At 38.9% G+C, this 22392-nt stretch overlaps 1 protein-coding gene across 3 annotated transcripts in view; it reads left to right on the top strand.

Moving 5' to 3' along the window:
- Nucleotides 1–21740, top strand: part of RARS2 (arginyl-tRNA synthetase 2, mitochondrial) — a 32987-nt gene extending 11247 nt beyond the window's left edge. For 2 of the 3 annotated variants that reach the window (XM_070733188.1, XM_070733190.1), the window contains exons 7-20: nt 1906–1989; nt 4183–4259; nt 4965–5123; nt 6024–6127; nt 7573–7659; nt 7868–7928; nt 8848–8924; nt 11304–11428; nt 14367–14434; nt 14520–14629; nt 16756–16854; nt 18047–18121; nt 19286–19349; nt 21330–21740. In XM_070733188.1, the coding sequence (XP_070589289.1) occupies nt 1906–1989; nt 4183–4259; nt 4965–5123; nt 6024–6127; nt 7573–7659; nt 7868–7928; nt 8848–8924; nt 11304–11428; nt 14367–14434; nt 14520–14629; nt 16756–16854; nt 18047–18121; nt 19286–19349; nt 21330–21416 (1277 nt within the window). In that variant the 3' untranslated portion in view covers nt 21417–21740. Of the gene's footprint in view, nt 1–1905; nt 1990–4182; nt 4260–4964; nt 5124–6023; nt 6128–7572; nt 7660–7867; nt 7933–8847; nt 8925–11303; nt 11429–14366; nt 14435–14519; nt 14630–16755; nt 16855–18046; nt 18122–19285; nt 19350–21329 lie in introns of all 3 variants that reach the window. The other variant, XM_070733189.1, reaches the window with a different exon arrangement.
- The last annotated feature ends 652 nt before the right edge of the window (nt 21741–22392 follow it).

The raw sequence follows: 22392 nt of genomic DNA, 5'->3' as shown, positions 1-22392 counted from the left end.
GTCCACCCCTTCACCTTCCACGGTGCCCAGCGCCCAGCCCCATGCCGCCTCCGCCTCCTGGTAGCGCACCCGACCTCTTCCTGTAGGAACGGGTGGTGGGGTGGAAGTGGTTGGACTTATCTACACGCGCGCCTGCTGACTGGGAAGAGGGGAAAGAAAAAAATCTGCGCCTCCAAAGAGGGGAGGGGGGAAAAAAGAAAGAAAAAAAGAGCTCCAACTTGGCGGAAGGCATGAGGGGAGAACCGGGTGTGCTGCAGCAAGTTTGCTTGGCTTTCTGGGGCTTTTTTTTTCTCCCCCTCCACCACCCCTGTCTGAATGTCGTTTGCCGCTTAGGAGTGACCCTCTCTTGGGCTTGTTGTGGATGCGGCGCGGATGAGGGGAAAAGCCCAGCTGCCCAGGAAAGCACATTTTGAAAGTCTCTGCGGAGAGCCAAAATCCCAACGAAGCTTCTTTTTTTCCAGTAGTCGGTAAGGAGGTGAAGAAGAGGTTGAACTGGTTTTGCTAATTCGCGCTTACAGCTTTCCCCCTCATCCGCGCCGCATCCACAACAAGCCCGAGAGAGGGTCACTCCTAAGCAGCAAACAACATTCGGAAAGGTGTGGTGGAGGGGGAGAAAAAAAAGCCCCAGAAAGCCAAGCAAACTTGCTGCATTGAAGGAACAATGACGGCGCGGCCACCTCGCCGCTGACACAGCCCTTCCCGGCAGAGCCCTCCCCAACAGCTCCCGCCGCCAGCGCACAGCTCTGCTCGCCCGAAGCCTGGTGTTGAGGCTGCAGAGCGGGCTTCGGGCTCTCGGCTTCAGCGGCCACCATTGGGCCGTTGTTTTCGTGGCGGCTGCCTGCGCTTTTTAAATGCGCCGCTTTCCTGCGCTGCTTTCTCGGGCAGCTGGCTTTACTGGCCAGTGCAGGGTGGCTGCTACGACAACAACGATGCCATAGGGCAGCAACAGTTTCTCTCCCTAAAGGCGAGAAATAAATTGGCAAATTGCAGGCCCGCTTTCCTCCCCGCCCCCTTGCCTCTCCACCTTCTCCTCGCTCAGCAGCCGACCGCGGTGAGTGGACAGGAGATTCGGGAGCTTATTATATTGATCAGTAAAATCTCGTGAGCTGCCACGGGCCGGTGAAAAGACCTCATCGGGCCGCATCCGGCCCGCGGGCCGTAGTTTGGGGACCGCTGGGCTACATGATAAACTTTGAGCTGCTTTGAAGACATTGCTAAATAGGTATTGCTTGGGTGCATTTTGAAAGTTTCTCAAAAGAGGAGAGATTGAGATCATAGAATCAGACAGAGTCTTTTTGAAAATGACTTTGGAATAAGGAAAAAAATAACCATCTAGTTTTATTTCAACTGTTGAAACAGCGAAACTGAATTATTTTGCATCTAAGAACTTTAAGATGATTCAGAAGTTCAAAAGAAAGACTCAGAATCAGCTTGTGACCTTTTTAGATAATGTATATTAAATAAGAGCTATAAAAAACTATAGCAATTAGATGTAATCAGTTCTTTTCAAGCTTAGAAATTTGCGTCCTCTGATTTGTGTTCCCTTACATTTATTACTTAATGTAGACTCATAGTTCTTCTTATTAAAGTTGGGTAGTTGGAACCTGGTAAGGGAAGTCATAAATGACAATCATGTGATTTCAGGGTGCTCTAATGTTTGTAACTGTAAGCCATTTGCCACATCATGATAGAGGGGTGCTGGAATGAACACAACTTTGAGGACCAATCATAACCACCGCATGTTTGGTACCAATACTACGGTAATTGGTATTCTTCAAACAGTCGTTGAATGATATTAACTGAGTACCTATACAAGGATAAAAAAAGGGAGATCAGATTACATAAAATGAGTGTTTGGAGATAAGAATACTGCTGGGACAAATGACTACTGTGATTTATTTCCAGGGAATTTCATAGCAAATATAAATGAAGCGATTGGACATCAAGTAACAAGAATAAATTATCTTGGAGACTGGGGCATGCAGTTTGGTAAATATATTTTTTATGGTTTTTTGTTTAGTGTAACATAATCTAGGGCTAGTTATTTTCAACCTTGTCATAATGAGTTTTTTTTTTAAATGAAAAGCTTTCAATTTTATTGTGGAAAATTAATTTGGTAACTCAAAGCTGGCCAAGAGAGATTAGGTTTTTTTTTAAAAAGAACAACAACAACAGAATACTGATATGTACAATTTTTAAAATCCCTTTTGTTTTGTTTTTTATAACCGTTCTATACCATAAAGATAAACCACTGAACTTATTTATATAAATCCATAAAACAAGACTTAGGTATTCAACCATCCAGTTTGTATCTACACTAAAAAACAATGAGAATGTGAATGCAAGAAACTTTTTAAATTTCTCAGTAATAAATTCCAGAACGGCCAGGTTATTTTGGCTGTAACAAAGGGGGAACCAGGTGCTTGCAGAGCTGTTCTGGGATTTTATTTCACATTTGTAGTAAGATTTGGATAGGTTCTAATGTTCTGAGGAAAAATATATTATTTCAGCTCAAGAAAATGATATTTTACTCCTGTTGTTTGTTCTGGGGTCCTTTGAGTTTATATGATCATGGCTCAAAACAAGGTGGATAAAAATTGCCGATTTTAAAAAAAATTAAATTTAAAAAATTTAAATCAGATTTTTAAAATTTAAATCGGATTTTTTAAATTAAATTTATTTTAATAAAATGCTTTCTGAGTAAAAATCTAACCAAAGATAGTTTTCTATTTGAGATTCATTGATAATTTAGTTTATTCAACATGAAATGCAGCTCAGTTATGTAGCATGAGGCTATATATTCTGCGATATTGGGACTATTGGTGAGTCAACAGCAGGTCAGAGGAGGAGCCATTGCAGGATAGAGATGACAGTGGCTCTTTAAAAATTATGATTTAAATCGAGTTGATTTAAATCAAATCTACCCTGACTCAAAAGATTAACATTTCATGTTTTTTTTTCAAATAACAGTGCTTCCCTGATATTTTTTTATTTGATTTGATTTGATTTATATGCCACTCCTCCAAGGAGATATATAATAAAGGATAAAATATATACCAGCAATATATAATGGCCAATAACAGAAACTAATTGTAGTAATATATCTACATTATATATGATGCCAGCGAGAGTCACTTTCTGATTGAGATGGCTTCGAAATCAGTAAGTAACCAATAAACATTTAGGGATAAGCTGAATTTGATCTTCTTTGTGTAGAAAACTACTGTTTAATTTTGGGAATACAGTGGTCCCTCGATTTTCGCGGGTTCGAACTTCGCAAAACGTCTATACCACGGTTTTTCAAAAATATTAATTAAAAAATACTTTTGTGTTTTTTCCCATATACCACGGTTTTTCCTGCCCGATGACGTCATATGTCATTGCCAAACTTTCATCCGCCTTTAATAAATATTTTTTTAAAATAAACTTTAATAAATAAACATGGTGAGTAATAATCTAAATGGTTGCTAAGGGAATGGAAAATTGTAATTTAGGGGTTTAAAGTGTTAAGGGAAGGCTTGTGATACTGTTCATAGCCAAAAAGAGTGTATTTACTTCCGCATCTCTACTTCACGGAAATTCAACTTTCGCGGGCGGTCTCAGAACGCATCCCCGGTGAAAATTGAGGGAACACTGTACTACATTTCTTACTTTCCTCTTGGTTGTTTTTTTCTAGTGTAATCTCTTTTTGGTTCTTCATTCCTTATGTTCATTATGCTTTCTCCCCACCCCACTCGCACACTGTTTGCTACTGTGTTGCCACACTATTATGTAATGATGTAAAAGTCAGTCTTTAGGTATAAATAGGTTTGTGCCATTCAGGACAAGTTTTCTGTTTCCTTGTTTTACGCACATTCTTGCCTACCCCCAGTACAAATCCTGTTTCAATATCTAAGTACAAAATGTATGTCCTTTTATGTCACTTGATCAATATCCTTATAGCCAGTGGGTTCATCTTATGGGAGTCAAAATTTATAGCATGTACAAATGTGTTTTTGGTTGGCGCAATCTTGAGACTTACTTTATCAATTTAAATGATTTTACCATGCACATTTTTATTACTGAAAATAGAAGAAGGGCAAATTATTGACTGATTTTATTAATATATATATATATATATATATATATATATATTGTAATATACACATATATTGTTACATGTGAAATAATTACTTTTTTCAGGGCTGTTGGGAGCTGGCTTCCAGTGGTTTGGATCTGAAGAAAAACTAAAATCTAATCCTTTGCAGCATCTTTTTGAGGTATATTAAAAATACTGGCACACTATTAAAATCATAATGTGAATGACCATAAATTTATCAACCCTGCAATTCTTTATTTTTTAATATTTTAATATTGCTTTCCTGTTTGTGTTGCCAGACTTCTGAAACAAAATGAATTCCTTAAAAATGATTTAAAAAAAACAAAAAAACATATGTTGCAAGTAGCTTTCCAGTTCATTTTCTGTCTTATTGAACTAAAAAGAATGAGAAGGTATCAATGGCAGAGATATGAGATTCTGGAGAACTATTAGCAATCAGGGCAGTGACCAAAAACAATGAGCTGGCTTTCTATATGGCAGCTTCTTATGTTCCTAAAACTGTTTGCTCAATGGGCTAAGTAGAAACACATCCTTTTTTCTCTCTTGAAGGAAGTGACATTTATAAGGAAGATGGCATGGGGAAAAATTAAAGTAAATAACCAAGTACAGTATTCTTGGACTCCAATCCCAATCAGTAATGCAGGCAGCCAAAGAATATGGACTAGAAGTCTGCCATTTTCTGGAGGGGGTTATCAGCTCTTGTATATTGGAATAGCAGTCGTTTCTTGTTGAACTCCCTGTGATCCTTGCCATTGTGGTGAAGATTATAGGATTTTGCACCTCGAATGTCTTGAATACGAAGTGTTGTTGGTGGAGAAGACTTTCAGATTGAATTGTCCTGTGTTTTTCTTTTCTTTTCATACAGGTTTATGTACAGGTCAACAAAGCTTCAGAAGAGGATGAAAATATTAAAACTCTGGCACAAGATTTCTTTAGGAAATTGGAAGCACAGGAAAAAAAGGCCGTGTCATTGTGGCAACATTTTAGAGATGTTAGCATTGAAGAATATGCTCGGGTATATAAGGTGCTGACTTGAATCTTTTCTTTCAGTGTTTAGGAATTATCCCTTTCTCAGTGTAATAGACATAATATTTTAGCATTTCTGAAAAATGTGCACCCTTAGAATTGCCTGTCACAATTCTAAAGTACAGTGTGCATTGTAAAACAACAGGCCACTTATATGATTCAGAAAGAGAGATAATTTTATTTTTATCAGTGACCAGCTTAGTACAATCTATAACATACTTACTGTAAACAAAAATAAAATAATGCAGCATTGGTCTATTAACATAAATGAAAGTGCATTTTAATAGGAAAAATAGCTAAATTAGTTGTAAGTGAAGTTTATTAGGCAGTAATTGACAACATAGAAATAAATTGCATTATAAAATCTAATAAAATATTCATGATGAGTTATAACTAAGATGACCAAGGATAGATGAAACAGATGTAAAGAGATATATGAGATGGATAATTGTGTATCATTTGTAGGAAAATGATGTTCTGATGTATTGTTTTGGGGGGAGGGGGTTGGTTCACATCACTTGCATATGGAGCCTTGCTGATTTAGTGGAATATGTGTAGGGTGGAATTCAATATAAAAACACCTTTTGTGTTTTAGCATGTTAATGGAACAATAATATAAATGTCAGTTGACATTTGACAAACTATTGCAATATTCCTACATGACTGAGTAGGATTTTCTCTTTTTTCCAATATCTCTTGATATATTTTTTAAAGTTCCATTTTCATTTGCTCTGTCTATTTTGGTTTAGATTCTAGAAAGTCTTCAAGCAGGAAGCCATCAGAAATGCAGAGATTACAAGGCTGTGCTTAGTGGGAATTCTGAGAGATTGGTCTCATTATCAGCAGATTATTCTTGCTGATTGTAATTATTTTCCTCTTTTCTTGATGGGTTGTCCAGCGTCTCGGAATCTACTTTGATGAATATTCTGGAGAATCATTTTATCAAGAGAAAAGTAAAGAAGTTCTAAGGAGCTTGGATGCAAAAGGACTTCTTACGAAAATGTATGAATGGCTTCTTTATTTCCTTTTTTTTTTTTTTGGAAATGCCTGTTTCTTTGTCTTAATGTAGAGCTGGACCCTTTGAATTATATTTTTAATGTTTGCTGATTTAAATAACTAATGTAACAGAGGAAAGTTTCGTTTCAGGGATTATTTTATTTGGGGATGAAAGGAGAGAGGCGGCATACAAATCTAATTAAAATAAAATAAAAATAAAAATAAATAAAATAAATAAAAATATACATCTTTAAAATGAGAAATAAAATCTGAAATGTTTACAAGACTTGCAGGTCTGAGGTAAACAATGAATTGCCAGCTCTTCATATTTTCATATGTACCTTTCCTTTCATCCAGCAAACAGCATAGGACAGAATAAAAGTCATCTTTGACATTCTGTGGTCTTTTTCATGTATTAACTTAAAGGTTTTTTAGGATGATCTTACCTAACTAGATGTCTCCAGATCTATGGAGCAAAAGCTTTCCTTTTTTTTCCCAGCCAGAACCTATCATTGGCCACACTGTCTCTGAATTCTGAGGGATTTTTTTTATCCACCTAGCCTCGAAAATTCTGAAACAAAATTAGGAGTATAATAATCTTGTGTTCAGATCTCTTTTTTTCCTTTTCCTCCTTTGCCATTATAATTTGTAAAGGAATGTTATTTCCCTAAGGCAGGGGTGAAATTCAGCAGGTTTTGACAGATTCTGGAGAACCAGGAGCAGAAATTTTGGGTAGTTCGGAAAACCAGCAAATACCACTTCTGGCTGGCCCCAGAGTGGGGTGGGAATGGGAATTTTGCAATATCCTACCCCTGCCATGCCCACTAAGCCACACCCACAGAAAAAGTATCCTTATGATCTTAATTATTAACATACAGGAACAGTATCTGTCTACCTATCTACCAAGCTATCTATCTAGCTGTCATCCATTCGCTAGTTAATTAGCTGGATGGAAGTGGATGTTAAGAAAACCATTTACAATTCCTTCTTGGAAATAGATTGTTCAATCCCAGCGGCCGATAAGGTCCCACAGAGTTGGCCTTCTCCGGGTCTCGTCGACCAAACAATGTCGTTTGGCGGGCCCCAGGGAAGAGCCTTCTCTGTGGCGGCCCCGGCCCTCTGGAATCAACTCCCCCCAGAGATTAGAACGGCCCCCACCCTCCTTGTCTTTCGCAAATTACTCAAGACCCACCTTTATCGCCAGGCATGGGGGAGTTAAGATATTTCTTCCCCCTAGGCCATTACAAGTTATGTATGGTATGTTTGTGTGTATGTTTGGTTTTTAGTTGTTTTATTAATTGGATTGTTACATGCTGTTTTTATCATGGTTGTTAGCCGCCCCGAGTCTGCGGAGAAGGGCGGCATACAAATCCAATAAATAATAATAATAATAATAATAATAATAATAATAATAATAATAATAATAATAATGCTTTTTTTGTCATTTTCAGAGAAGGAGTAGGAAAAGTTCGTCTTTCTGAAAATGGAGACCAGGTTGCTGTGATGCGTAGTGATGGAACTTCACTTTACTTAACAAGGCAAGCATGTTGTGTGATTGTTTATCAATAAACAGCACAATATTTTAACCTATTGATATGTTTAATAGAATATTGCTGACGGGCAGACATAATCATAAGCCGCTCATGATTCTGAAAGGTAGCATAGAAGGTTTTTTAAAAATACATAAATAAAATAAAGGAATATTTCATTTGGAGGATTTATCTGTTCTTCATGTTTCATTTCCAGAGATCTTGCTGCTGCTATAGACCGAATGGAAAAATATAAGCCTGACGTTATATTATATGTCGTAGGTATTCTATGATTTATATAAATTGCTTTGGTAGACGATGAATATGTTAATGTACATTTTATAAACATCTAAGCATTTAAAGAAATTTTGTTAGACTTGCGCTAACCTTTTTCAAAGATAAGTGTTTTCTAAGAAAATAATGGTATCATAATATGCCATTCACCAATAAAGGAGAATATTTGGGTAGGGTTAGCGTGACTACATTTAAGAAAACTTGCTGGCATTAGTATACTGTATTACTATAATGTACATTTCTCCAATTCTTTGCTACTTTTATGAGTCAAACATGCACAAAAATACACAGCCAACAGTGTATATCATCTGTGCTGGTTGCTGGGAGGCAAATTGCTGGGACACAAAGGCAGATTTGTTTTTTCTTTATTTTCCTGCCCTGAAACTAAAGTGTGTATTATACAGTGGTACCTCGACATACGAGTTTAATTCGTTCCAGACCTGAGCTCGAATGAATGCCTTTAGACTTTGTTTTTCGCACCGAGATAACCAGAAGCAAGGATTCTTGCGCCACCTAGCGGAAGCTCGGCTCGTATCCCGAATTTGAGCTCTGGTGTCGAACAGAAATTTTGCTCGCGTCGCGGCTCGTAACTTGGAATACTCGCATGTGGAGCAGCTCGTATCTGGAGGTACTACTGTACTCCAAAAATATTGTAATATATTAATATAATAATATAACAAAACAATGTTATAATATTAAATATTGTAGATAATATTTCAAGGCTTCCATTGCTCCAATTATGATTTGAACATTGAAACTTTTCCAGTTTTCTGAAGAAAACGTACATAAGATAAATCCAGTTTTCATAGCATTATTTTTTCCTTGGAAATCTATTGTGACAATGCTTTTTTGCATTTGATTGCTATGCGCTAATTGACTAAATTGTTTTTCCCCTCTTCTAAGACAGATAAAAGTCAGAGCTCTCATTTTCAACAGATGTTCCAGATTCTGAAATTACTTGGTTTCAGTTGGACAGAAAGGTAAATGTGAACATATCAAGACATTTAGTTTTTTAAAAAACACAAACAAACAAACTGAACAATGGTATTTTTAATATTAGAAGGGGAAAATGTGACAAATCGAATGTTCTAAATTTTTAGATGGGCAGAGATTACAAGAATTTGACCATTCTGGAAAGATTTAAAAATCACCTAATTTTAAGCAAGAATGTTAGCGGGGGCTAAGATGTTACTTTGGAGAAAAAGTGGCCCAGGTTCATATCCCATCCTTGATGAAGCTTAGGAAGTGTTTAGCCCCTTTTAATTCAGCCTACCTAAGAGGTTTGTTGTAAGGGAAAACCCCATTTACTAATCCTTAAACTCTCATATGAAATTATTCACGCAATAAAAAAATAAATTTTTAAAAATTGAGATAATCTCCTTATATAAAATTTCAGTATTTGCACTGGAATCTTTCTTTATAGCACTATTAGTTCTGTTTCCTGTTGGAGGATTAATTGGTTGCTTGTAGAATGTTTCAACAGCAATCACTTCATTAAGATTCTCATTCAGTATTGAAGATACGAATCTCAGAGAACATTTTATACTTAGGAGAAGGTGAAGTTAATCTTTTCTGATGTAAATTACCACATTGGAAAGTGATTGATTGGTGGTTAAGCAAATATGAAGTTGCTCTAACTGATTTAGGTTAAGCTTGTGAGATGAAAATAAAAATAAAGTTGGTAATAAGTGTTTGTTTGTGTGTGTTTTCTCTGTGTATAAAGGCACATGTTGCCATGTCAAGCTTTCCTACATAATTATTGAGCTAGTATATTTTCTTGTTAAAAATATAATTCATATTATAGCTATTGCGTGGGCAATGAAAGAAAGGATGCTCATATAATGTACACATAAGGTTATACGTGGTAACTAATTCTGTTTGGAGGGAATAAAGTCTGAAACTGTAAACCAAACCTCCACTTCTACATGCATAAAAGTAGAGTATGAGAAACTGTTTTCAACCATGGGTAATATGTAAGTGTAGAGCACTTTGTACCTGGATTAGTAGTTTTATTTATTTATTAGATTCATATGCCACCTTTCATTTAGAAACTCAAAGCAGCATCTATCGCAGTGATGGCAAGGCTTTTTTGGTTTGCGTGCCAAAAAGTGTGTGTGCTAGCATGCGTGCATGTGCCCACACCCCTTTCGTCCTGCCCCATGCATGCGCTCCACGCACTGCTGGCGCACATGTGCATAGGCCTCACTGAAGCCTGGAAGGTGAAAAAAAACAGGCAAACCGGAAGTTCAGAAAACCAGACTTCCGGTTTGCCCATTGTGCAGTTTTTCGCACTCTGGGGCTTCAGGAACCTCCCCTAAACCCTCCAGAGTGCAAAACAACACAAAGGGCAAACTGGAAGTCCATTTTATGAACTTCCGGTTTGTCCGTTCAGTGTTTTTTTTGCACTCCGGGGTTTCAGGGAAGCTTTCCAAGGCCAAAAATTCCCAATGCCTTTCCCAAGGCCAAAAATCAGCTGGCCAGCGCTGGAGATGACAGAGGGCAAGGTCTCATGTGCCCTCCAAAATGGCTCTGTGTGCCACCTGTGGCACTCATGCAGGGGTGGGCTACTGCCGGAGGAACGCAGTGGGGTAGCAAAAATGGAGCTCCACTCCAAAGCACCCAATTTGCACTGAAAGATATAGAAAGAAAATGCAGGGGGTCCTGCATAAGCCACGCCCACAGCGTGGTAGTAAAAAATTTGGTAGCTCTTCACTGCACGCATGCCATAGGTTTGCCATCACAGATCTATAGCATTTCCTTCAGCCCTTTTCCCTCACTTCAGCAAATCCTGTGAAATTGAGCTTCTGTAGCTGAGGAGGGTGGAAGTAACATATTTTTCTGAGATCAGGTTTAACTCTAGAAATATGAAAATGCCATTCTTGTTGAGGGATATTATTATTATTATTATTTATTATTATTTATTAGATTTGTATGCCGCCCCTGTCCATAGACTCGGGGCGGCTCACAGCAATAACAAAGACAATGTAAAAACAAATCTAATAATTTAAAGAAATTTATGAAAGGCAAGGAGGGTGGGGGCAATTCTAATCTCCGGGGGGAGCTGGTTCCAGAGGGTCGGGGCCGCCACAGAGAAGGCTCTTCCCCTGGGTCCTGCCAAACGACATTGTTTAGTCGACGGGACCCGGAGAAGGCCAATTCTGTGGGACCTAACCGGTCACTGGGATTTGTGCGGCAGAAGGTGGTCCCGGAGATATTCTGGTCCGATGCCATGAAGGGCTTTATAGGTCATAACCAACACTTTGAATTGTTTCTAAGGCAGAGAAAATATCACTTTCTATCTATGATTTATATTAGACCCATCAGTTATCAAAAGTTGTTTTTGTCCTCTATGTTTGTAGGTGTCAACATGTGCCGTTTGGGAGAATTCAAGGCATGAAAACGCGACAAGGAGAAGTGGTTTTCTTGGAAGATGTTTTAAATGAAACTTGTTCCCTGGTTTTAGAAAGACGTGCCTCAACAAAAAGTTAGTCAATATATTTTCTCTGTTAAATTAGTATTTTATTCTGGTTCTAGGGGGGGAAAAAGACTACAAATATGTGTGCTTCACCACTTTATAGTACAGTTTAAGCCAGGTGTCTCCAACCATCGCAACTTTAAAAGACTTGTATTCCATTCTGGGAGTTGAAGTCCACAACTTTAGTTTCTTTTGCTTTCCATATACAGACCTCTTTGTCTTAACCTATATTTCAATCTTTAAAAGATATTCTAGTGATAAATATGTTTAAATAATCAGGAAAATAATTCAGCCTTTACAAATAAAGACATCTGGATCTTTTTAACATTCTACTCTCAAGGCACTCAGTCAGTGAAATTTTCAACACTTCTTTGATTTATTTAGGTTTTTTTCAGTTCATAATTATTTATTTATTTGTTTGTTTGTTTATTTATTTACTTTACTATTTGGAAACACTTTGCATTTTTTTTCTTTTCTGTATCTATCAGTTGTAGCTTTAATATCTGGCATTGTTTGGATAGGTCTCTAACACAATTCTGTTCTAAATTATTTCTCTAAAAGGTAACATTAAACACGAATCTAAATGCACAAGTCTCCATTAATTTTCATATGTAATGATACACAGTATAGAGTTGAATAATATTGGAAACTTCATATGAACAATTTAAAAGACTTGAAATGGTTTTGAAAAACAAAGTTATTTAATCATTAAGCCACAGTATGTTAGAACTGTAAAAGGAAGCTGAACCCCCAAGAGGTTTTTTTTAATTCCAGTGGGATACAAATCTAATAAATAAATTGTGAAATTATGTATACAGTGATCCCTCGATTTTCGCGGGGGTTACGTTCCAAGACCTCCCGCGAAAATCGATTTTCCGCGATGTAGCGGCGCGGAAGTAAAAACACCATCTGCGCATGCGCGCCCTTTTTCCATGGCCGCGCAAGGGCTTGCAGGTGGAGGCGGGGAGCGACGAAAGTTCGGAGGCTGGCAATGGTTGTTTTTAATGTCGGCCCCCCCCCCACCGCCTCCTCGCCCGCCGCTCGCTCGCCCGCCTGCCCGCCGCCTGCTCGCCCGCCCGCTTGCTCGCCGCTCGCCCGCCCACCCGCCGTTCACCCGCCCGCCACTCGCCCGCTCGCCGCTCGCTCCACCTCTCTTTCTCCTCTGCTGCAAGAGAGGCGGGACAGGCATTCTCCGGAGGCTGGTGGGTGCACGAGAGAGGGAAAGTGAGAAAAAGAGAGAGAGCAAGAGGGGGAGAGATAGAGAAAGAGAGAGAAGGGAAGAAAGAAAGAGATGAGAAAGGAAGGAAGAGAGTGAGCGAGAGGAAGAAAGAGAGAGAGAGAAGAGTGGAAGGAAGAGAGAGAGAAATGATATAAAAAAGGGGAGAAAAGAGAAATGAGAAAATGATTGAAGCAGAGAATGACAGGAAAGAAAGAAAGAGACAGAGAAGTGACTCTTGGTGATGACGTATGACGTCATCGGGTGGGAAAAACCGTGGTATAGAAAAAAACTCGTGGAGTATTTTTTAATTAATATTTTTTGAAAAACCGTGGTATAGCGTTTCGCGAAGTTTGAAGCTGCGAAAATCGAGGGATCGCTGTACAGTGGTACCTTGGTACTCGACCACAATTCGTTCCAGAAGTGTGGTCGAGAACCGATTTGGTCGAGTACCGAATTTATTTATCCCATAGGAAATAATGGAAATGGATTTAATTGGTTCCCAGCCCCTGTTAACTCGCTGGGAACCAATTAAATCTATTTTCTTTATTTCCAATGGGATAAATAAATTTGCTACTCCAAGCTGCAGGAAAGGTGGGGGCTGCTGCAATCCCGGCAGCTTTGGGGGGCTCTTTTCCTCATTGCTTCCTTTTATTACCTGTAAGCAGCTTCAAAAACTTTTTCCCTGTGGCTGCAACAGCGGCGATTTCCCTTCCAGTAGCAACAGCGCCGGGAACGTCACGTGATGAAGGGAAGCCGGCGGAGCCATCTCAGCAATTGCTGCCACTCCAGCAGCTTCCCTTCATTACGTGACTTCCCGGCGCTCTTGCTACTGGAAAGGAAGCCGCCGCTGTTGCAGCCACAGGGAAAAAGTTTTTGAAGCTCCTTACAGGTAATAAAAGGAAGCAATGAGGAAAGGAGCCCCCAGAAGCTGCCATCCCGGCAGCTTCAGGGGGCTGGGGAGCTCTCTAAGAGCTCCAAGCTGCAGGAAAGGTGGGGGCTGTTGCAATCTTGGCAGCTTCTGGGGGCTCCTTTCCTCATTGCTTCCTTTTATTACCTGTAAGGAGCTTCAAAAACTTTTTCCCTGTGGCTGCAACAGTGGCGATTTCCCTTCCAGTAGAAACAGCACCGGGAAGTCACGTAATGAAGGGAAGCTGCTGGAGCGACAGCAATTGCTGAGATGGCTCCGCCGGCTTCCCTTCATCACGTGACTTCCCGGCGCTGTTGCTACTGGAAGGGAAATCGCCGCTGTTGCAGCCACAGGGAAAAAGTTTTTGAAGCTCCTTACAGGTAATAAAAGGAAGCAATGAGAAAAGGAGCCCCCAGAAGCTGCCAAGATTGCAACAGCCCCTACCTTTCCTGCAGCTTGGAGCTCTTAGAGAGCTCCTCAGCCCCCTGAAGCTACCGGGATTACATTTCGGATAATGAACAAAATTTTCTCTGGCTGTTCAGTATCTGAATTTTTGTTCAGATACCGAAGCAAATTTTTGCCGAAAATTTTGTTCGTTATCTGAAATGTACGAGAAAGGAAGCGTTCGAGTACCGAGGTACCACTGTATATGTTTTCCTGATTTTGTTAACCATAGTCAAAATGTGAGGAAGAGCACATTCCTGTTATCTCCTATAACTAAGTATACCTCTTCATAAACAAGATCCTGAGAACCAGCTTCTACCAAGCAGCCTTATGTACCTGCTGGTGAAATAATGGCTTTTCTCCTTTTATCTGGTCAGCCACCAAAGAATGTGACAATCCTTTTGAGACCGCAGAACAGATTGGCCTCGCAGCACTTATCATTCAGGTCTGTCATCCAATTAAATGGCAAGGTCAGTGTCAGGAATGCTGAAAGCTATCTAACTCAATTCTTGAATAATCTGTCATTTCAGGACTTCAAAGGCCTCTTATCGTCTGATTATCGGTTTAACTGGGATCACGTTCTTCAAAGCAAAGGCGATACAGGGATTTTCTTGCAATATACACATGCCAGGCTGCACAGGTATTGAGGGATTGTTTGAGCCTCATTCTTTTCTGAGTTGGCCCTCCTCTGGGTCAGAATAAAAGTTGTCTGCAAGTAAAAGGCATTGGAAACTTTCCTGCTGCAGCTTCAGTGTTGTTTAAATAAGGAGAAATGCATAGAACAGGCAAATGGGCAAGTTTTACTAAATAGTTCCATCTATTTCATATAATGGAACTTTCTCCTTTTCTTCTCCCAAAGTGTATGACTGCTTTAAAGCAGTGATTTTCAACCTTTTTTGAGCCGCGGCACATTTTTTACATTTACGAAACCCTGGGGCACATGGAGCGGGGGAGGGGGGGCTAAAAAAAGTTTTGACAAAAAAATTCTCTCTCCCTCTTCCTCCCCTTCACTCTATTTCTTTCTCCCTCCCTCTTTCTCTCCCTTCCTCTTTCTTTCTCTCTCTCTCCATCCCTCTTTCTTTCTCTTCCTTCCTTCCTCTCTTTTTTGCTTTTTCTCTCCCTCCCTACGTCCCTCTATGTCTTTCTTTCTCTCTCTCTCCTTCCCTCCCTCTTTCTCTCTCTCTCTTGCTTTCTTTCTCTCTTGTTCTCTTTCTCTCTCTCTCTCTCGCTCATTCTCTCTTGCTTCCTTTCTCTCTCTCTCTTTCTCTCTCTCTTGCTTTCTCTCTCTCTTGCTTTCTTTCTCTCTGAGCTTCGTGGCACACTTGACCATGTCTCGCGGCACACTGGTTGAAAAACACTGCTTTAAAGAGTTCCCACAGAATGCTGTATTCTCAGAGAGACTGCAGAAGAATTCTCAGTAATAAGAGTGTATCTGGAGTATAGCAGTGGAAACAATCCTAACTTTAAACAGGCAGCAGAACTCAACAGGGTGTAAAAAGAATTAGAGCACCATTTTATATTTTTTTTAAATGTATATAGCATATAATCCTGCTATAATTGCTCTGTTATTTATACACAGTCCACCCAGAAGCAAAGAACTATTTTGAAGATTTTGTAGTTTCCCGTTTCTTCTGGAACTGCAGCTTCCCAGTTTTAATTCTGTTGCAGTGATCAGTCAAATGCTTGTACCAATGTACCATTTCAACAAAACAAATAAGGTCCTTTTAAGACTGTGCTGTGCTATTTTATTTCATTATTGTGTGATTTGGCTTAGTTGAAGTGGAACAAGTTTAAAGTCCGAGTGTTTTGCTTCACTTACCATATTTTTCGGAGTATAAGATGCTTTTCCTCCCTAAAAATAGCTCAAAATTTGGGTGTATCTTACACCCAAAGGTAACTTTTTCAAACCTTTTTTTTCCAGCCCTAACTAGGAGTAATGATCTTCCCAGCTTTCTACTCCCTCCAAAGGTTTTTCTCCATCCCTAAGTCTTTGCAGGCTTGTTTTCAATCCTACTCCCTCTGAAAAAGGCTTTTTCATCCCTAACCAGGGGATTAAATAATGTGCTGAAGCTGAAATGACTAAGGACCCTAGCCAAATGAATACCTGATACATAGATTCCCCCCCCCCCCATTTTAATAATAATTATAATAATTATAATAATTTATTAGATTTGTATGCCGAAGACTCGGGGCAAAACTAAGGTGCATCTTATACTCCAAAAATACAGTACATTATTACATTCCTTTATGTTATCTTAAATAAGGCATTGCTTTTTTGATTGCTGATGAGTACGGAGGAAACATTATTTAATTATAATAATGGTTTTCAGATGTTAGACTGATGCCTAAAAAGGCTTTTTCAAATTTTGTACTGGAAGTTTAGTGCCAGATACTTGTTGTTGTTGTTGTTGTTATTATTATTATTATTATTATTATTATTATTATTATTATTATTATTATTATTATTATTTATTGGATTTGTATGCCGCCCCTCTCCGCAGACTCGGGGCGGCATACAAATCCAATAAATAATAATGTCTCCGCAGACTTGTTGCTGCACTATTAGTGGATTAGAGACCTTCCCCCTCAACCCATCCTAATTCATAGGGATTTTGTAATGGGTAGTCACAAACTGCATGGGGACATGTGCTTACTGACTTGAGTTCCTACAGGAAAGGCAGCTTATCAATGAAATAAATAAATAAGGAACTTTCAAAGATATGTTGACCTTCAGTGTTACTGACAGTTTTCTCTGCTCCTCCCTAGTTTAGAAGAAATATGTGGTACTGTCAATCAAGACACTCCCATAAACACAGCTTGTTTACAAGATCCACTGGCAATATCCTTACTTCAACATCTTCTCAGGTACTTCAGCATTTGCTCATGTTTCTAATGCAGTCTTTTCATATAGAACACCACTGAACAGTTTATATACTTTTGTTAACGAAGTTTGATCTTGCTATGCAATAATTTTTGAGGACAATTAAATGCCTATCCAAGTACCATATTTTTCAGAGTATAAGACACACCTTTTTTCTCCCTAAAAGAGGCTGAAAATTCAGGTGTGTCTTATACTTTGAATGTAACTTATTTTAAAATTTGGAAATAGAATATCACTGTTTGAAATGTTTTTACTTCATTTCCTTGCTGAAAATCTCCTTAGAATCAGTCTAAGGCAGGGGTCAGCAACCTTAAACACCCAGAGTCATTTAGGCCCGTTTCCCACTGAAAAGAAAACACCACCAGGAGCCACAGAACCTTTCCTGTGCCTGACCATTTCCTGAGCAGCCACGGAATTAGCATATGTAGTTGAATATAAACATTCTGTTTTCTTCTGAAACTTTTCTTTTCTTGGATTTATCCATGGTTGGCCTACCTACCGGGGGTCAAAAAACTCAATAGATTGCATGCCAGTGGGTATCACACATTGGCGGTTGTGACACATATTTTGAGTGACAGGCAGCTGCAGCAGAGGGGTGAAAGAGCCACATGTGGCTCCAGAGCTACAGGTTGATCACCTCTGGTCTAAGGAAACAGCCAGAAAGTGTTAAGTATGCTTTATATTCCATTGGCATCTTGTTCATCTGTGTTGCCTGCAGGAAAGGACTGTGGTATATATTAGCTATTATTGTTTGGGACAGCAGGCATTTTAAAGTTGCGTCTGGCTATTCATGATGTGCAGCATAGTGCCATGTACATTAAACTGCAAGTATGCCCAGCTGCACTTATTCAGTTATAGGAGACATTTTGGGATAATATTTACTAAAAAATATGTTTTAAAGATGTATAAATATATATTATACCTCATATGACAGTAAAGCTGGAATAGAAATGAGATGTGAGTATTCCCTAGGTCAGGGGTAGGCAAAGTGGGCTCTTCTATGAGTTCTATTCAACTCCAGAATTCCTGAGCCAATCACGCCTAGCTCAGGAATTCTGGGAATTGAAGTCCACATGTCATAGAAGAGCCCATTTTGCCTACCCTTGCCCTAGCTGGCTTCTGGTTTTGCTTTGTTTTTAATCAAATGCTCCTGAATGTGTTCCTTTCTTCCTTCAGATATGATGAAATTATTTACCAGTCTTCCCAAGATCATCAGCCGAAGCATATTGTTAATTATCTGTTTAAACTCAGGTAAAAATACAAACGTTGGAGCCTTTGAACAGAACAGTTACAATACTTTAGCCTCAAAGCAGATAGTTTGATATAATCAACTGCAGTTTTTTGAAACTAAAGGCTTCAGTGTGGGGATGAGTGGAGGTTTTGGATTAGGCATGAGGAGATTTAAGATCTAAATCCGTCCTCAACCATGGAAATTCATGGGGGATTCTGAGCCAATCAGTCTTTCAGATCAACCTATTCAAAGTCTTTCTATTGGCATGAAATGAAACCCATTTAAAAAAACTCCTACATTTTAAGGCCCATCAAAATTGTTAGATAAAAAAATAGTATAAGTTCTTGAAAACCTCCAAGTGTGCCTTATTTAAAATAATTTTGCTTCTTCTAGCTTACTTTTCAAGCTGTAGGTTCACAATTGGCCAATGATTTACTTAATATCAAAGAGGTTTGTGCAAATTTCATTTCCTATGAAATATTCCAAATGCATTAGCCATTTTTCTGAATGCTGTACATTATTGGCCTGAGTAACTACAGTGGTGGAAAATCAGTTCGTGAGAAGCCTTTGAACAAAAAATGTATTTTTATGTATGTCAAATGTATGTCAAAATCAGATGACAAACTTTCAGGAGATCATAAAAAGTAACCAGTTTTTCTTGTTCAGATACATTCCATTTCTAAACATGACATTTCCTGGAACAACCTACCAGAAATAGGAAAATGTTTTTAAGTATGGGAGCAAATTTATGCTTTCCATGATTTTAATTATAAGAAATGAACATTGCAGCAAAATCCTAGCTAGCCAGCTGTGCCCTTTCAAGGGTATTTTATCCCTCCACACGTGTATTTTTCATCCCTTGCAGTAGTTATTCAGCATCTCGTGGGTACTGAGCATGCTCAGTCTGATTTGGCTTTGTCATCCCTAGAATGCTGGCTGGGGAATTCTGGGACTTGAAGTCCAAATATCTTCAAGTTACCAAGGTTGGGAAACACTGCTCTAGCTAACAGTGGCAGTTCTATATGCTCCATAGCCCTTGCAGTGTTTTGCAAAAAAAGATGTTCTTATTCCGTCTGAATCTTAAGCATGTATTTAGAAATCAGCGCTACTATGGTTGTGGCTGTTTGGTTTAGGATTGCTCTCTTTTGCGAACTGCGTTCTCAGGCTTGGTATTTCTGTTTTAGTCATTTAGTATCTGCAGCTCACAGAAATCTCCCTGTGAAGGGCAGCCCTCCGGAACTCGCTCAGGTAACATTAATTTTATTTTATTATTTATTAAGTTTATTTAATTTATATGCCACCCATTTCACGATCCAGTTTTCAGTACAATAATAATTCTCAGTGGTTGAAGGTAATTTGTTGCTATCCTTAAGCAGTAAACCTGGACAAAAACCTTATGGCAAGGTTGCTGTTGAAAGGAGGGATATGAGTTTAATGAATAAATGAACGGCAGGGTTTTATATCTGGAAATATTATGAAAGGATGAAATTACTGCAATTACTCAGCTTGTGGACTAGGATGCTGTTCTTTTGAATGTCAAGCTGTGAATATTGCTTACTATTAAGAGGCCACAAATCAAAACTTATATCCATCGACAGACAATACATGTAAAGTATAATTCAGAGTAACAGCTGACTGGGAATTCTAAGAACAGTAAACATAAAATTCTCCGGGTTGACTATTTTAGGTTGTGCATCATTAGCTAGATACAGGCTAAAGCTATTTCATACCCCTGTAAAACTTCCTATTTAAAAAAAACAGAAGGAAACCTTGAAAAAGCAGTTTTGTACTGCACGAGCAGAAATAATACATAAACGTGCATCACTAAAAGGTTTTATCTGGACAGAAGTTCCGACACCTGAGAAGTAGAGAGAAAAATCAAAGATATTGAATGCAGATTTCTTCCCCACCCCCCCATCCTGAGATTAACTTGATTTATGTGACAAGTCACTAGGCAACACACAAACACCCAAGTACGAGGGTTATCTGGTTACAAGACACATGGCTCTTGGTGGGAATGTTTGCAGGGGAAGTTGGTATTACTATCATGTAGTGGGAAGCCAGCGGAAGAGAACGAGCAGTGCCAGTGGTCAGTAGATTATCAACTGGCATTGTGGTGAAGGTTAGAGATGAGCATCCTCATTCCGTTTCCCTCCAAGTGTGAAGTGCACGTTGTAATACACTACCTGAACACTAAGGGCATGAATTCTGCTGCAATAGGTGCCCAAGATTTGTTTGTAATGGGTGCCCAAGATTTTTTTTGCCAATTGCTGAGTTTTGAATTTTTTGGCTCAAGGAGAATGGGTATGGCGCCACTGCAGTGACATTTGCTCTCGGGAGTATGGTGTTCATCTCCTGTTACTATATAGTTGAGAAAAGCCTCGCCTTCAATCTCGAAACGGTCAAGAAATTGTTGGATGGCACAGACTCTGTTGATTTTGTGTACTTCAGCAAGCATCTGGGTGAATAACAATAACACTGTTATTTTCACAGAAACCACTTGCATCTATAAAGTGGGAAAATTCCCTTGGAAATAGTGTAGTGTTCCCTCGATTTTCACGGGTTCGAACTTCGCAAAAAGTCTATACCATGGTTTTTCAAAAATATTAATTAAAAAATACTTCACGGTTTTTTCCCCTGTACCATGGTTTTTCCCACCTAATGACATCATATGCCATCACCAAACTTTTGTCCGCCTTTAATAAATATTTTTTTAATAAACTTTAATAAATAAACATGGTGAGTAATAATCTGAATGGTTGCTAAGGGAATGGGAAATTGTAATTTAGGGGTTTAAAGTGTTAAGGGAAGGGTTGTGATACTGTTCATAGCCAAAAATAGTGTATTTACTTCTGCATCTCTACTTCGCGGAAATTCGACTTTCACGGGCGGTCTCAGAACACATCCCCCGCGAAAATTGAGAGGAACACTGTATACAAAATCTGCTTTATGCTGGTGAGCAGAATCTCTCAAAAGCGGGTTTGGGGATTGGGAGAAGACTCTGGAGGAAATAAAAAATAAGATTCTCACAATGATCAAGATGCAGAATGATTGGTACAAATGGGCATTTTAATAGTTCTTATTTTAAAAGGTTTTATATTACCATAGCATGGAGCAGGGGGAGGGGACATGAATTAGAAGCTGCTTTCATAAGAAGCAAATAACAAAAAAATCTATTTCTTCTTCATCCTTCTTTTTCCCCCTCTCCCCCTCCATTTTTACCCCCAGGCAAGGCTCTGCCTTTTTCACGCGGTTCGCTCTGTACTAGCCAATGGGATGAAGCTTCTAGGAATCACACCTGTAGATAAAATGTAATGTGGGAACTACCTTGTTGCTCTTTCTACACATCGTTTATGAAGATGAAGATTGCCTGATCTCTGATTTGGACTTTGTGGCCTTTCCAGAGTGGTGGGAATATCCAGAAGTCTCCGTAACATGAATTTTTCGTCTCCATTATAAAGCAAGTTCCAGGTTTTATTGGCATTTGAATTAAATGGTTGTAGATACACCCACCATGTGTGGACCAGGATGTAGGACTATGGCTTTGACCTACTACGAAAACCACTTGGAAATTTCAACAGCTGTGCAATTTGCACCAAATAATAATGCTTAAAAATTAAATCTCATTTTGTATATTTATTAATTTATTATTTATTCATTATTTCGACTTCTGTGCCGCCCAATCCCATTGGGACTCAGTACGGCTTTGTATTTTTGCAACACGAAGCTTTGTCATTATGAGAATATTAGAACTGTAGAACATGTTTTCTTTCCTTTTTGTTCTTCATGCGCTTGGCTTTTTTTTTTTTTTTTAAGGCAGTACATTTATTTCTAAAAACTATCTTGCCATTATGAGTTATGGAAGTCATGTCCTTACCTGGATGCTTCATTGGACTTAAAACTTTTCAGACTTTCTTTTAAGAAATAAGATGAAGGGGGAAAAAATCACATCTACGGGTAAAATTCTTTTGAAAAGCACCCTGTGGGGGCTATCCATACATTTGCACAGTAGGCCATTGCAATCTGATGTTTTATTAAGGAATGCCAAAAACTTACCTTATAGATTTTTGTTTATCCTACATTATTTTTATAAATAACTTAAGGCAGTGAACATACTTGTACTTCCTCCTCCTGTTTTCCTTTGGATACCAACCCAGGGTAACAAAGCAAGCACATTCCAATATTGGGTTGAATGTCACAGTAGCCTAACTACTGTCTTGCCTTATCGAGGGTGATCGGCTCAGCAGACACTGCAGCATGAAGCACGAGACTCCTGTTGTGCCAGCTTAGA

The sequence above is a fragment of the Erythrolamprus reginae genome, chromosome 1 (genome assembly GCF_031021105.1).
Source record: "Erythrolamprus reginae isolate rEryReg1 chromosome 1, rEryReg1.hap1, whole genome shotgun sequence".
In the NCBI taxonomy this organism is placed as follows: Eukaryota; Metazoa; Chordata; class Lepidosauria; order Squamata; family Dipsadidae; genus Erythrolamprus; species Erythrolamprus reginae.
Note: the sequence above shows the minus strand (reverse complement) of the source record. Positions and strands in the feature narration are given on the sequence as shown.